The sequence below is a fragment of the Tiliqua scincoides genome, chromosome 7 (genome assembly GCF_035046505.1).
Source record: "Tiliqua scincoides isolate rTilSci1 chromosome 7, rTilSci1.hap2, whole genome shotgun sequence".
Taxonomy (NCBI): Eukaryota; Metazoa; Chordata; class Lepidosauria; order Squamata; family Scincidae; genus Tiliqua; species Tiliqua scincoides.
Window position 1 is genome coordinate 68458211 of NC_089827.1, and position 16995 is coordinate 68475205.

Here is a 16995-nt window from a genome sequence, read left to right on the forward strand (position 1 = left end):
ATCTGTGGTTTCACGTAGCCGCTGAGACACACCTATATATAACCACAGTGCCAGCATCTCACATTAAAATAGTTTTTCAATATTCCTGTATGCAAATTACCTTGTGCTGTCTCAGTTGTTCTTCCCAAGCTTCCTCTTCTTTCAGCACTTCCTCTTCCAACAGAGCTTGCTGTTGCTGTGCAAAATAAATAACCTCATTGTTATCCTTTTAACATTCTTAAGAAACATTAATAGTGTGTGAGGTCTAGCAGTGACTCTAGGATGCCAATATGTTAGGCGGTACTGCTACAGTGAGGCACAATTCAGTTCCTACTTGGGACGAAAGGTTGAGGAAACTTGGTGGGTTTAGGAGCCAGCAGTCCCACAGCACCTGATAGTAGCACACCTTTTGCAACACCCAACCGGGACTTAAGGCAGTGGAATGCAAGATCAACTGCCATAAGCCCCAGATTGAATTGAGCCATAAATCCCCTACTTGTGTAGAGATTAGGTTCTGGAGGTCCATACATAAACTGGTTCTTGCCAGCCTGAGCTATCACATGGAAGCGCCAGCAAAGGACATACTATACTTGTGCAAAAGGACTAATGCACCCGACTGTAACCCAGACTTCTTCGGGGGGAGCATGTTCACTGGCTTCAGTTAAGCTACTACTGACAAAAGCATGCAATTGTAAAACCGGGGGAAACGTATTGTAAAGTTCCAAGTCAACTGCTTAAGTTACATCTAGTTCAGCTACACATGCATTTTCCATGTTTACATTATTATGCCACAACTTGCATAATTTGGTTTCATGCAAGTCAACCGAGAAGTATGATGTTTTCTTGGCCATATTAAATTACCGCATGAAACAGTTCTATCTTCATCCGCTCAGCATCCAGTTCCTCCTGACGCAGCTGCCTCCTTTTGTTCTCCTCATGATTTCGTGTTTCTTCGATCTCCCTCTTTGCTTTCAGCATCTTTATTTTTTCATGTTCGCCTTCTTTTTGCTTTTCCACCCAAAGTTTATATTCTTGCTTGCATCTTTTTTCAACTTCTCGGAAAGAAAAACTTACGACGGGATCACCATCATCTAGAAAAGTGTCAGAGTATAAACTTTGTAGCACCGATGGCATTTTTTTTTCCAATGCCCCCTCCCCCAACATCTGCAAACCTGGTTTCCACAGTTTTGGTTATCGGCGATTCACAAATTCCCCCATCGCACACTTATCTGTTCTTGTTTGCAGCCCTCCTGTGGCTGTCTCTTTGTGTCCTGTACTGTCCACTTCCTGTTAGCGTTGTGTTGCGTGCAGTCCTCCAACATGCTACCTTTCAGTGTCTGTCCTACAGGAAGTAGACAGCACATGAAGCGGACAGCACAGGAGGGCTGAAACAGAAACAGATAAGTCATTTGTGTGATGGGGAATTTGTGAACTGCTTCTTGTTAGCACTGCAACCCAAATACCTTGCAGAGCCACAGTTAGTAAGTATAGGGTTCACTGCTATCTGTGGTTTCAGATATCCGTAGTAGCAATGAGAATGTATCCTCCATGGTTACAGGAGGACTACTGCAATACTGTTTGCAATACTCAGACAGTTCATGGTGGCTTGAAGACAATGCATCATATCAGAAGTGCAAAAACGACAATTACTTCTGTCTATAATGACCTAGCTTAAAACTCTGCACTACTGTAGGATGCTTCATCCGCAACAATAGTAGAGTAGCCCACTGCATGCCACAAGCACAGAAAATAATTGTGTAGTCCTATATCTAAACAATGTTGATCTGGGAGGCCTGGACTCACACTGTCTGGGACTGACGCTATCTCCGTTTGTTCAAATAACCATTTAAAATGTGGTTTAGAAATCGCTATATATCAAAGGTATTCTGGGAAGCAAAGTGGATCACATACTGTGTCATTTCATAATAAGTTGCTGCAATTTTAAAGAATAAAGAGTCATGATAGCCTGTCCAGCAGAGATTGGATATGAATGCAGCAGTTGATCTAATCTACTCTCTGCACACATCTATACACATCTCCTGGTGGGAGGCTACACAACACTTCCTCTTCCAAAAACAATTCTGCAAACCTGGAGGGGTAAAGCCTTGGGGTAATACAGCATCCGCTCACTCTCTTTTCATTATTGTATCTCTAAAGTATACTACACAGAGGACAATGACAGATACAATACAGTATATAGGTCAACATTTCAAACTGTATTCGACTGGGATGGACTTTAAATAAGAGTGCATTAGGCAGCAATGACAAAATTCCAAAGGCTGTTTGTACATGCAATGTTATCACACACTGACATGCAGTCAGAGTAGGCAGAGCCAAAGGACCCAAAAGTTTTTGTTTTTTTTTAAAGTACCTTTGGCTTTTCCCAAGTTTCTCCTCTTTGCTCCAGCACACAGTTTGTTGAAAGCAGCACACACTCAAACATGAAGGGAACAAGAAGAGCTGCCGATCAGCTCAGTCACTTTGAGTGGCTTGCTAGGGACAAAACAGGCAGGGACATCTGTGCAGTTAAAGCCACCAGGGAGAGCTACTTCTGTTTACCCAATAATAATTATAATGACAGCACTTGTGTCATCGGTCTCTGGGGAGGCAGCAGGAAGAATTGCCTCCAGCAAGTAAGGCTGAAATCATGGGTGTCGTCCACTTTTATAAAAAGTAGGGTGGCTGGCTAGCTGAGAAAAAATTGCAGGATACATACATCCACAAGCTTGGGAGAAGTTGCTTCTGTTTTTTTTGTTTTGTTTTTTTAAAAGCCATAAAAAAGCAGGGAACCTGAACAAACGACTGATTGTTGGTTGCTTCAGGAGGCCTGTGCCAAGGTCTTCCTAATTCCAAGTGGGGGAAGAAGGTTTTATCAAATTTATTAGGAGATTTGTTCCAAAGACTGATCTTATTTCCAAGGAAGGGGGGGGGGAGTGTGTTTCAAAGACTGAACTTAAGGGGGGAGATGGGGGGGAGTGAGTATGTATTGCCTCCCCAGGCCTGGACCTCATTACACACCACTACTATCACATTCACTAATGACTCGATTACACAACTGCATCTTATCAAGGGGACCTAACACTCAATTCTAACACATCCTTCTAAGGAAATAAGTCCCATTTTGCTTAATAGGACAACCCCATAAGTGTTCATAGGTGTGCAGTTTAAGTAGCATTTGTACAAAATCTTGATGTTCCTGAGCATGGGAAGAAAATGGCACTGTGTTTCTAATCTTAGAAATATGAGTTCTTTTACACATTTTTTCCCCACAGAGGTATAGTTATAGAAATAAGATATCCCCATCGCTTGGATTAAAAGGTTGGCATTCAGCTAAAGTTTCTTATCACTCCAGAATGCCTTCTGATTCTTAACAAGTCACTTGCAGCCTGATCTTACCCAGGTCTCCTGAACTTTTGGCTATTAAACAGGGCAGTTATACTGATTTCAGTGTGACATGTTTTTAGAAAAGTATACCTTAGATTAGAGTTGAGGCAAATGCTCACTTTTAAATGTACTGTACTGAAAATAGTTATGAAATAGTGCGGGGAATATTCTGCAGGAACATAGGGCCCAATCCTAAACCTCAGGGCTAGCCCTCCACTGGTGCCAAGTGTCGCAAACATGCCGTAACGCATGCCCACAACACTCAGTGCCGGATCAGCGCTGGCACCATCACAGCACCAGTTCAGAGGCCGGCTACTTGCAGCCTACAGCAAAGGATGCCCAGCATCCCAGCAGGCTGTGCAACAGGTTATCTGGGCAGATGAAACTGCCCAGAGTGTCCCTGTCCTCCGATCGCAATAGAAGACATGCGGTTAACCAGTGAAACGGCAAGACCCACTAACAGGGCGGATGATTTAGTCCAAACGCCAGATCTGGCCACCAGGCTAGGGTCTGGAAGGCCCTGATCTAGAGTTAGCACTCAGGGGATGATGACACAATTTACACTGCTTTCCCCATTCCGTCTCCAGCATTCTGAGCCCCCCCCCTGAAAATATGCTTCCATTCCTGGGGGTTGGGGACTTCTGGGGAAGCCTCATGAGAACTGGGCTGCGAGCTCATTTACCTGTCAAAAAACATACATCATCAGCTTCGTTGGCAGATAAATCGTCATCGACTTTGGAATCCACAGCACTGTCGGGAGCGGCACTCGCCTCTAATTCCTCATTTTCTATTTCAGATAATACCTGAAATATTTTCAAGTATTTTCATTATTAGCATGGCTGGGTTTCAAACTTCTAGTTCTCTAACAAGAACAACAAGGGCACAGAAGCAGCTTTGTTCTATGGTAACAGTGACTCCTACGCAGAACTTAACAGTACCAAAAATATAGTCATTGAACAGATGTTATGTCATAAGGAAGATAAGCTTTGTAGCATCTAGACTGGGCCCAATCCAAGTCCACATCCATGAACTCCAGGGAGAAAAACAGCAGTCTTTCTGGTCAGCTGTTCAGTGGGGTTGGATTTAGTTCCCCCACCTCACCTCCTGAATAGTGAATGCCAATCATATTCTAACAGGGCTCTGTGTGTGGAACCACAGCAGTTGCATTGGGGAAAGCAAGCACCATCAATCTGCATTTATGGTTCCTTCTCCAGTTAGAGATGTGTGCGTGTGCACATGCGTGAGAGAGGCTGCTACCATATAAATATTTCTCCTGATTAGCTCAGGAACAGAGAAAATGTGCAGTTGTAATACAGTTTGAATTTTGATACATCAGGATTGAATCATAGAGTTGGAAGGGACCTGAAGCAGGCCAGTAGCAGAAGATCCTCCTAGAGTATCTCCAGCAAGTGCTTGATGAGCCTCTGTTTGAAGATCTCCAGTGAGGGAGAGTCCACCACCTTGCCTCCGCAGTCTGTTCCACTGCCAAATCACCCTTACCATCGGGAATTCTCTCCTGATATCCAACTGGAATGTCTTCTCTTGCAGTTTGTACCTGTTGGAACTTTCAGAGGCAGCTGAGACCAAATGTGTCCCTTCTTCCATATGACACCCCTTCAGGTATTTAAAGAGTGCTGTCATATCCCCTCTCAGCCTTCTCTTCTCCAGGCTGAACATACCAAGTTCCCTCAACCTTTCCTCGCAGGGCTTGTTCTCAACCCCTCTAATCATCCATGTCGCTCTTGAGCTTGAGCAATCAGGACAACCAGTGCCCTGCCTCCTCCTAAGGAGATAGGAAGATAGTGACTGACAGATTCTGACATGTTCAACAGACCATTTTTAAAAAAATGAGTGCAATCACCAAGTGTTTCAATTTATTTCTATTACGACATTTAGTGTATCTTGAGGAGGGGACGCTTTAGAACAAAATTTCCATATTTAGCATACTGCAGTTAACTTTTAATTAAGAAACTCTGGAGATCTGTGCTCCTCTGGCAGGGTTTTTTTTTTTAATCCCCTCTTGGGAAATGGTGGCAGCAGACAGAACTACCAATTCCCCCCCCCCCCCCATTCAGCTGCTGATCCAATGAAAAGGGAAAGCAGAGAGCATGAGAGCGAGGACTAACCAATAGACATTACGGCCTTCAGTCAGCTTGCCTTCCCTGGCTGTAGTCCCTCACACCACTAAACAACATGAATTTAATTCAAGATGTAAAAATCATTTCCACTATTTCAGTGTAAAGAAAAGAACACTGTTTTAAAAACTCTGCAAGAGATATACATTCCATATTTAATGCTATCTTGCTCTTCAGTTTTAGTAGGTGACACCCCAGCCAATAGCTACTTGGAAACATAATAAACCACCAAAGAGAACAGCATAAATATATTTTATTGGGTAGTTATCTCATGCATGTTCTGGGAAGGCAAAGAGCCAGTCTGCCTCTTAAAGACTATTAGTTCCTCTTCTTCCCCCACTAACTGATGACCTCATACAACCCGAAGGCCATGTGCTCCAAAACATTTAAACTCTTACTGTTTGGTAGTACTAAACACATTATAGAGCCTAACTATCCATCAGAGGGTTCAGGTATGAGCCAAAATAAACTTCTAGCCTGCAGATCACAGTCTGGAGAGGAAAGTGGTTGCCAAGAATACCAATAGCAGCCTAAGGCTGCAATCCTATGAGCAGCTATCTGACAGCAACTCTATTGAACTCAGCGGGATTTATTTCCCAAGTAAACATGCATAGGTTCGGACTTCAACCTCATACAACTTTAACTTTCCCAGTTAAGACACAAACACCAAATTTAAAACTTCATCATCTAGAGATTAAGGAAACTGAAAACACCTCTTTGGTACTACAATGATTTTGTTACACACGTCTTTTACATTGTCCCAAGCAATAACCCACAATCATTTCTGTTGGCTCAAATTTAATCAAATGGGTCTTATACCGAGAACATGCTTTGATTATTGGGCTATTTAAATTGCCTTCACTGTAACCACTGGAACTTCTCAACTAACTATAGTGAGTCACTGTAGAAAGCCATTCAGAATCAAAATCCGGCAGGGTTCTATTACATTAAATACATGGTGTATGTTTTTAAAAATAATATAGCATACCCTTTTCTTGAATTCTTCTGGATCTTCATTATATTCAGAAGCCAACTTGGCCAAGCAATCTGAAGCACTGTTGGGAACCACACAGGGGATGTCACCTGCAGATGAAGTAACCATATAATCTAGGACACTGCCAAGAAAACTGCTCCAAGTTTCAAAACATTAGGTTGCGCTCTGACCTTTCACAATTGGAACCTCCTTCCCACAAGAGCCCTGCGTGCCCTGAAAAGCCTCTCCCTAAGAATGGGGTAAGATTGAGCGCAACAGTGAAAGGGAATGGAGAATAGCGGTCCATTCATGGAAGGTGACACCACATGAGTTTCAGTAATTTCCCCCTCCTTCTGCACTCCATCCCACCTTATTTCCAAGGGTTTCTTGAATTTAGGATTGGTATTTTGAAGGCTAAGGGAATCTGTTGTGATTAAAGTTCTTGCATCTGATCGCCTTTCACTCATACAAGGTCTGGATCAATACACTAGTTTGAGCAAGATACCCTACTAGTGCATATTGAGATGAGATATCTTTCTGCACACGCTGACTTTCTTAATCCTATCATTGTATAAATGAAATGTACTTACACGGAGCTTCACTGACCAGTCAAGTAGTCTTTTTTTTTTTTTTAAAGTGGCTTCTGGGCCACTGATGAGTTTAAAATTTACAAATCAAGAATGCATAGTCAGGATCTTTAAATAGCTATTGTAAAATGTGTGGAAGACCCAGGTTTAAGTAGATGATTTTAACAACCTCTTCAGCTCACACTCCCCTGTTAAAAACATTTTTTTAAGTCACCAAAGTGGTAATAAAAAGCAGTCACTGCCCAAATGCAATATAATGTTTTTAACTGTTTAAACCAGCAGTTCCCAAACTCCGCCAAAGGAATTGGGACCACTGTGAGTTGTTGCAGAGGTGGGAGTGGGGGGTGGCCCTGATAGCATCACAGTCATCATGGCGCTGCAGAGACCCAGGGACATCCCCAAGTACCTGGGGCGTCCTGCAGCCTCTGGAGGATCCAAGGCTTGTAGTCACCTTTGCAACCTTCTGTGCAGCTGCAAGGGGCTCCATTCTGCTCTCAGAGCTCACTTCCAGTTTGTGATCATGTCACAGAGGTATATGAAAGTCCTCCCAGGACTCTCTAGGAGGCTGCATAACGCCTCCAGGTAAGCGGGGATGTCCCTGGATCTCTGCAGCACCACGATCACTGTGGCGCCATTGGGAACCCATTCCTGGGCCACTCCCCTTAAGGGGGTAAAGCCCATTTCTGGTTCCCCGGTTGGGTCACAACCCACCAGTTTGGGAACTGCTACTTGGGGTTGTACTTGAGAACTACATTTGGGGGTTGCATTGGTTTCTCCTATATATCTCCAGTATCTGTTTACTGGTAGCACAACGAACTGACGACGTGCCAAGAGAGGTACAAGGGTTCAAACCCAGAAATAAATTGGAATTCAAGACATAAGATAAAGTATACCAGAAGTTATTTAATCAGGAGGCCAGGCTACACCCATGCCTGAGTAACAAGGTTTTAACAATCCATTTTCCAATGTTGCATCCCTGGTGGCAAAAGGCCAAGGCCAGCACCATTGTCTTCCAAGCACATGTTGGCAGCTATAAAAAAGGAAGATTATGAACTTAAACCACAGCAACAGTCTTGAAATAGAAACCTGAACTGAATCTGAGGCCCTTTGGGAAATCTGTGTACTGAGCTTCAATAGAAGCTGAACTGGGCCAAGGGTGACCAATCACTATTTGTGACACAGACCAGGCAAATCAAGATCCTAGATAGGGACACACATACTGTAATATGCTTGAGACCAGATGCTTTGCCAGCATGGTTGGCTCCCAAAACAGAGAGTGGCCACTTGAAACAGTAGCTATATCAAGTATGTTAGAATGAACTTAAGTAACTCAAGTGTTCTGTATTAAGTGATCCTGAGTACATACTTTCGCTTAGCAAGAAGTCTCGCTGGATTGTCTCAAAGTCCACTGGCAGTGCAATCTTATATATTTTTATCCAGGAGTAAATTCCACTACATTCTGCGAGGTTTACTTCCAGGTAAGAGTGCACAGGATTGCAGCCCTAATCCAATATGTTTTGAAAGATCCCAACAATGACAGGCGCCAGGAAGTTAAGCAGAAACAGGCTGCTGGTCCACCAGTAGACCATGATTTATCTTCTACAACCTCACTACACAATGCTGCGCATTAGAAATCATTTTTGGGAACCTTCTGTGAAAAGAAATTGTAACGCAAAAAGTAACAAAGCAATCACAGAAAGCATAGTTGTTGCAATTCCATCTGTAGTCGACAACTATCTAAAGCAGTGTTTCTCAAACTGTGGGTCGGGCCCCACGAGGTGGGTCGCAAGCCAATTTCAGGTAGGTCCCCGTTCATTCCAATATTTTATTTTTAATATATTAGACTTGATGCTGCCATGGCATGTGACTGCATTTGGGGAAATGTGACAGACCTGTACTTTTAACAAGCTACTATGTATATTCTTTTAACAATGATAGTCAATGGAACTTACTCCTGGGTAAGTGTGGGTAGGATTGCAGCCTAAGATTGTTAAAAATGGTCCTGTTTGATGATGTCACTTCCGGTCATGACACCACTTCCGGAGGGTCCTGGCAGATTTTCATTCTACAAAGTGGGTCCCGGTGCTAAATGTGTGAGAACCACTGATCTAAAGAGTTTAGACAATATATGTTTATCACTCAGACTTTTACTAAATCATTACTTACTTAACTTATCATTTTCCAGATTCTGCAATTCAAGCCTTTCCGCATTTTGACTTCTGCTCCTCACAAAGTTTAAATAACGGTGAACTGATTCCGGTAGTTCATCTGAAATCTAGATGTACAGTACATCATAAATTAAATTCTCCATTCTCATCTTTTAATTATTTTCAAATTAGGTTTGTCTTCAGCAAAGTCACAAGTGGAAGCCAAAACTTTCAGACCAATAAGTGCTACAACTTCAATCTCAGAAATACTTTATATTATTAAAATAGGGGTGTAGCCAAGTGAAACCACTGATGATGGAAACTATTCTGGGAAGGAGGAGCCATTGGCTGTTAGAACCAGCTACAGCACATCGCAGAAGAACTATGTTATAATCAAATATCCAGTAACCAGCAGGAACCCAAATGTACAGCTCTCTCCCACAAGTACACGTACTCAGGTGCCAAAGTAGCTAAACAAGACCATGTAGTCAAATTATGTCAGTTACATAATCCGGCATCCGAACAGCTACACAATCATGGTCTCCAAAACAGTTACTGAAAGTCTGCTGAATTTCTCTCACTTCTTCATTTTATTTTCTTATTTGGAAGGAGTCATGAATAGGAGTCATGAATGAAGATCTTTTGAGACCGTATAAATAGAAATTTAGTACTCCTGACTCCTCCCCCAGCGATAGCTAGAATTCTAGTTCTCCCTCATAGGTGGTGGGGAGAGGATAGGCGACACAACAATGACCAAAGAGCAAAGAGAGAAGGTGAACATAGCCTTGGAGCCTGTTTGAGGGTCACTGTCTTACTGCTTTTTAAGAAAGGTGGGAAGTTTTTTAAGACTCTGAGACACTTATTGAAGACTCCTTCCTGATTACTATACCATTGGCAATGTCATTCTTCCCCATCAATTGGCCTACTGTGTGAGTGTTGAGGTGGACCGTCCTTGAATGACACCCAAGACAACTACCCCATTAACACTTCCCCCAAGGTCCTAATGCTGGGAGAACATCAGCAGCACCTCCTAGGACAGTTATTTTCAGAAGGATCTGCTATGACACAGGCACATGATGCCTGTCTTATCTGCTGATATCATGATAAGAAAGGTACCAGATTATCAAAAGATACTGAAGCCCTGGCAGAAAAAAAATCTGCGCTATATGATACTTCCAAAATGTTATCTTTCTGATTTTCATAGTAACCTATTATAGGTTTCTATTTGCACGTGGCAACTGTTTTTAGCCTCATTTGCTTGTCAAGTATAACATGAAATAACCCTTTAAAAGGTTTTTGAAAAGCTTAGAGTAATTCATGGGGGATATTTCTATCAACAGCCATTGGTCACAAAGGCGAAATGGCTCCACCATGTTCAAAGGCAATATTCCTTTGAGTATCAGATGCTGGGGGAAAAAATAAGGGGCTATGTTGTCCCAGAACTGATCTTATATGAATAGGCACATTTTAAAGAAGTTTCCTTAGGGCCTAGGCTAGTAGGAAACAGGTCATCCATCAAATGCCTTCCATGGGGTTTTCATTGTATATATTATGCCCTGTGAATGTCCACTCACATTTTAAGCAGCCTGGTCCTCATCTACAGAACACTGTATGTATGCTAAGCTGTAAGGAGCACAAAAAGGACATTCTGTCCCTCCCGATCTGATGAAAACACTTACGGGTTCGCTGTCGCTCGAAGACTCTGCTGATAATTCCGTGTCAGGATCATCAGTTTCAGAAGAAGAAACGCTGATTCTGCTTAACTCTTCTTCTATTTCTTTTTCAATTCTTAGATCATTCTCTTCCTCCTCCATTCCTTTCACTGTAATATGGATAAGGCAAAGAAGGGAAGTGTGACTGAAGACTGTGCCTGCTGTTAACACTGGAGGCTACCTAATATTGAATTAGGCCATTGGACCATCTAACTCACTCTTGCCGATATTGACTCTCCAACAGTCCAGAGAGGAATAGTTCTCTGCTGCACCTGAAAAATGCTTGAGATTGAACAGGAGCCTTCTGCATGCAAAGTAGGTGCTTCTCCACTAAGCTGCACCCCCTCCCTTTATTCTTTGTTAGCATTAAGAAAAAGCTTACAGTTTGTATGATTACAATGGCTATGTCATAATAAAGAAAGCATGGGTGGCACCCTGAGATTCCATCACAAAGGGAGCAATTCTAACCAACTTTCCAACACTGACATAGCTACGTCAATGCAGTGTGTACTGCATCCTGGTGGGGAGGCAGTCAAGGCGGCCTCCTCAAGGTAAGGGCATGCTTGCTACCTTACCTTGGGGGCTGCATTGCGGCTAAGTCAGTGCTGGAAAGTTGGTTAGGATTGTGCCCTAAGATGGTGGTTAGAGTCAATGTAAGCCAACATGAAAAGCCAAACTGATAAATTATGAGAGGGCCAGGAAAGGGGGATAGAGAAGAAATAAACTTAGGAGAAAATGGCTCCTTTTAAAACTTCTGTATAATTAATTGCTTATTACCTGATATACAGTCATCGTTGACAACACTTTAATCTGACCTCTGCTTACATCTACTTGGATCTTTCATGTTCTAATGCTAAAATGCTCTGTATGAATTTGCACTCTAAGTACATAATAAGCATTTCAAGGAATCATGTATTTGATCAAAAGGTACACTCAAAAATGTTCACCCTAAAATAAAAATATGACTTCAAAAAAAACCTGCTGACATCTAGAGTACCTAACCAAACAAAGGAGAGCCCTGCAATTCAGAAGAGCAGGAACACAATCTGGTTGAATTCCTTGTCTTAAAGTACCATCACACAGAGCAGTCATTTTTTTCAGATTGAGATTCCTTAGATAAACACCCTCTTTCATTCCTATTACTACTATCATCATCCTAGCATTGCTATTTGCAGGGTTCCTACATTTAAACTGCTGGACCTCTATCATTGTTAATCCAAAGGGGCAGAGGATGGGAGGAAGGGGACAAAAAGAAATGGGACTATGATACAAGGTGCATATTCAAAATATGGGTGGGTGCTAAATATGGGAGCCAAATTAAACATGAAAAGCACTTCAGTGTCTCCTGTAAAGCTGACCTTATTCTTTAACAATGGTTTTTGTTACAATGATCATTCGTTGTTTCATTATACAACGCCATCCACAGCATTTTGGAGAATAAGAACATAAGAAGAATCCTGCTGGATCAGACCAAAGGTCCATCTAGTCCAGCTTCCTGTCTCTCACAGTGGCCCACCAGATGCCTCAGGGAGCACATAAGACAACAAGAGATCTCCCTTGTACCTGGCACTCTGAGGTAGCCTATTTCAAAAACCAGGAAGTTGTACAAACCCACCAGGGTTGACCTGTGATGGACTTTTCGTTTAGAAATATGTCCAATATCCTTTTAAAGGCGTCTAGGCCAGGTGTCATTACCACATCTGGTGACCAGGAGTTCCAAAGGCTAATTACACATTAGGTAAAGAAATATTTTGTTTTGTCTGTCCTAACTCTCCCAACACTCCATTTCAATGGATGCCCCCAGGTTCTGGTGTTGTGTGAGAGGGAACAGAACATCACTCTATCCTCTCTATCCATCCTTTGCATAATTTTTTATGTCTCAGTCATGTCCTTCTCAGGCTACTTTTTTCTAGGCTGAAGCACCTCAACTGCTGTTGTCTTTTCTAATAAAGGAGATGCCCCTTAACATCCATACAGCACTTTCTTCTATGTATTTATCATGATGAAATTTTAAATAAGTAATATCATTACTGTATTCCAGTGGTTCCCAAACATTTTAGCATCGGGACCCACTTTTTTAAACGACACTCTTATTGCAGCGATTTTCAACCTTTTCATCTCACATCATACTGACGAGACACTAAAATTGTCTAAGCACACCATCAGGTTTTGGACAATGGACAAGGTACACCATGCTGTCAGTGGGGGGCTCACATCCCCCATTGACCCTACCAAAAAATGACCTTCCCCCAAATTCCTGGGGCACACCCGTGGACCACTCGCGGCACACCAAAGCCCCACGGCACAGTGGTTGAAAGAGGCTGCTCTATCAGGACCTGCCTAGGTTTGCCAGATTTTTAAAAAAGACATATAGAAAGAAAAAAATACTTATTTATTTATAAGTAATAATAATCAGAAAAAAGACCCTCAAACATTTTTCTCCCTATATTGACATATGCAAACTGCAGGCGCCGAGCTCTTTGTAAGGTAAGTAGCAGCTACAGAGTGATTTTTGAACAGCCTCAGGACTTGAGGCAGTGAGTTATCTGATCTTGCCATCATCCTTTAGGGACCCACCAAAAATCAGGTCGCAACCCACCAGTGGGTTCCGACCCACAGTTTTGGGAACCACTGCTGCATTCTATTTTATGGCCACTGAAACTGGGAGAAGGTGCTTTGCATGAGGCCACGTAGTGGGAATCCACAGTAGAAGCACGATTCGAACTAGCAGCCTGGAAGGGGCTCCAACCCAACCACAGCTGCAACTCCAGGCTGGCTCAGCGTAGGGACACGCCCACCTCTCGCCTGGGTTGGGCTGGAAAAAGAGGCTCTGGGCATGCGCACTCATTCAACAGTCACAAAGGGAGAAAGGGAGCTAACTCTGCGCATGCGGACTCACTTAACAGTCAGGCGCTAGCATCTTACTGGAAGGACTACATCTCCCAGAACGCCTCCGCGGCAGCAAGTCTTGACCTGTGCGCGGCCGTTTCGCAATGCACGCTGGGAGTCGTAGTTCTCTGAAGTCTCTCCTCAGTTAACCGCCGTCCCGCTCTATCTCCGAGCCCCCGCTCCAGAGTGCCTCCCCTGAGGGAGAGACGAGCTCCGACTGTCCTGTCGAAGCCCGTTTTGGCGACCCTGCGCGCCTCCCGCTGCCGTCACGCACGCAACCCACCTACTTGGAATCCGTGTGCGCTTCAGACCAGCGAGGCCCAGTGTTGCAGGAAGCGTAACCACGGCAACAGCGAATGAGGAAAAGGGGGTGGGGCTACTGTATGGCTACGGAAAGCGGGATGAATCAAACTTAGTGAGCTTTTAAAGCAACGCCCTCCGGAGGAAGGAAAGGGCAAGGGAGGCTTGCAGGCTCTTGGCTAAGGCTGCCATCCTGTGCACACTTACCTATGAGTAAGTCCCATTGACTACAATGGGACTTACTTCTGAGTAGACATGCATAGGATTGGGCTGAAAGGCTGCACTCCTGTCCACATTTACACATTGAGTAAGCCCCATTGACTACAATGGGACTTACTTCTGAGTAGATATGCATTGGATTGGGCTCTAAGAGAGGCAAAAGACATGCCTCCTCCTTGCATCATCCTCTTGCACTTCAAAAATAAAATAAAATATGAATATAAATAAATAAAATATGTTCACAAACATGCATCCAAACATTTTCTTCCATTCAGGCAACCTAAAAAAATATATATTCAGGCCACTGCAGTGACTTCATTCAGCCCCATTGATTTCAATGGGATTTAATAATCCCAATAGATGTTAGTGGGACATAGCCCAGGAAAAAGAAGTGTCTGGCAAGAAATTTTGGTATTGGTTTAAGTTTCCTCATTCTGGGCTTTGATTCGGGGTCTTTGATGCTCAGTCTATGTGATATAGTGTGCATTTTTAATTATCTTTTAATGAAAACATCACATAAATAGGAGATCATTTATCACCTAGATCATGACACTGCAAGCAAACAAAACATCCATAGATATGTACATAGTTACCCTTTGTAACAAGGAAATAACCAACACTGTTAAGATGCAGAGATTTCTTAAGCTGCAGTACTAAGCACACTGGCTTGGAATTAACATTTGTGTATCTGTGAAGAAATTTGTCCTGGGAGTGCATCCTTATAGGTGAGGGGAAAAAACACAGTAATTCCTCAGAAACCATGTGCTTTATGATCACAAAATTACTAGGATCTACCTTGTAATCTACCTGAGTTGTGGTTAACCACCATTAAGGTAATCATACTGGGAGAATGTCCTGCTGTTCTAAATGTCCTGTTTGTATATTTATATAGAACTGACTGTAGAGCTCTCTACAGCCAACACAGATACCCACTTTGGGGCGGGGCAACTTCTCAAGGCACCCCCTTGCCCCTCTTCTTCACCCCGGCAGCCAGCTTGGGCTGGTGGATAGGCTCTTCTCTTGCAGCTGCAGCCAGCGCTAGCTGTCATCTTGGGGCGGCCTCTCAGACATGACCCTTCAGTCTGGCACCTGGGGCCACTCCGCCACTCTCTTCCTACACCACTGGGAGAGGCCATGCTAATTAAGGGCCATTAACTGGAAGGAATGCTGTTGTGCTGTGGGGCATCTGTATGTCTCCTTTCCTCCAAGGTCTGCATGAACTGAACCCTGGCCAGAACAGGTGGTCAGCCAAGGAGGTGTGCCAGGATGTTTCAGGGAGGACTGGGGTGGAGATCAGGCTGGGCTGGGGGCATGTTGAGGGCAGCACCTGCACCAATATCCTATGCCCCCAGTTCGGGCTTGACACATCCTCATGTATTTTTGCCAGTCAAAGAGCTGGTCCAGATCCGAGTAAGCCCAATGAGGACAAAGGCAGTGGAGGAGTAGGTAAGTAAAAATGTTTCTTTATTTACCTCTCCATCTCAGCCTGGTCCCTGGAGCATGCTGCTACATGCTCTGGACCGGCCCAGGATAGGATTGGCTTGTGAATCTTATGACAAGTTGTTGAGGGCATGTGTCCTGAACCTATCACAAATATCATGGTGCCAGCAAAGAATATAGGTTGCAATCCTATCCTCACTTTCCTGGGAGTAAGATCCATTGCCTATAATGAACTTGCTTCTGAGTAGACAGGCATAGGATTGGGCTCTTACTCAGCTTTAAGAAATGTCATCAGAAATCCTGATGAGTAAATGTGTTTTGGCTGTACCCTAACCTTTGTTTGGAGAAAGTGGCAAATATGCTAATTGCTGTGGTGTGATAATAATAAGGAAAAACATACAACAGCCATAGTGATATTAATTTAACATTCCTATGTGCTTTTAATGTCCAAACAAGAATGTAGATCTATGATCTTTTCCTTGATGCTCTTTCACTAGCAGCAAAACAATTGCCCCACAATTACTGAAATTTTACAAGACATCTTGCTGTAGGCAGTGAAATATACTCTAGACGCACAGAACGGAGTTTAAATAATCAACAGGTGACATTTATAGATTTTCCCCCCTCCCTATTCTGACTTACTACCATAGTGACATTGAAGAAAGAAGGGGTTAGCAAAGCCAGTTTACTCTTTATCTAGGAATTTGGGACTCTGCAAAAATATGAAAACGGTTTTACTGACAATACCCCTGGGAACACATCCCTACTCAACCTGAATGTGAATATTAATACTCTTTATCTAGGAATCTGGGATTCTGGAAAAATATGAAAACAATATAGGAAATTGATTGTTGTATCAAATATATGAAAAATATGAAAACTGACAATATCCCTGGGAGTACATCCCTGCTCATTCTGAATGCGAATATTGATACTGTTCAATTTTGCAGCTGCTCTCTGAATGAAATGGGTGCTGTAGTCTTCAGGTTAACACAATGTGCAACTGTTCTTTCCAAGTACCACTTCAAATAGCAAAGGAAAATGAGAAAAAGAGACAAACTCTTTGTACTAAAGTACTGCTTAAATGTTCTCAATGGGATTTTCATGGTAAGAAGCTATTGTGTACTACAAAAACAAATGCTCATGTACTGAATGATGCGTTCTATATAGCAGGGATGGGCGAGTCAAGCGTGGCTTGTCTCGAGTCAAATCATGAATCTCCACCCCCCA

The 16995-nt window shown here is 43.1% G+C and overlaps 1 protein-coding gene across 1 annotated transcript in view; it reads right to left on the reverse strand.

Annotated features, from left to right (window-relative positions):
* Positions 1-11019, reverse strand: part of LRRIQ1 (leucine rich repeats and IQ motif containing 1) — a 131312-nt gene extending 120293 nt beyond the window's left edge. The window contains exons 1-6 of the mRNA XM_066634309.1: positions 10885-11019; positions 9225-9333; positions 6487-6581; positions 4058-4166; positions 841-1070; positions 101-175 (exon numbers count right to left, since the gene is read on the reverse strand). Coding sequence (XP_066490406.1) covers positions 101-175; positions 841-1070; positions 4058-4166; positions 6487-6581; positions 9225-9333; positions 10885-11019 — 753 coding nt within the window. The remainder of the gene's footprint in view (positions 1-100; positions 176-840; positions 1071-4057; positions 4167-6486; positions 6582-9224; positions 9334-10884) is intronic.
* Between the last annotated feature and the right edge of the window lie 5976 nt (positions 11020-16995).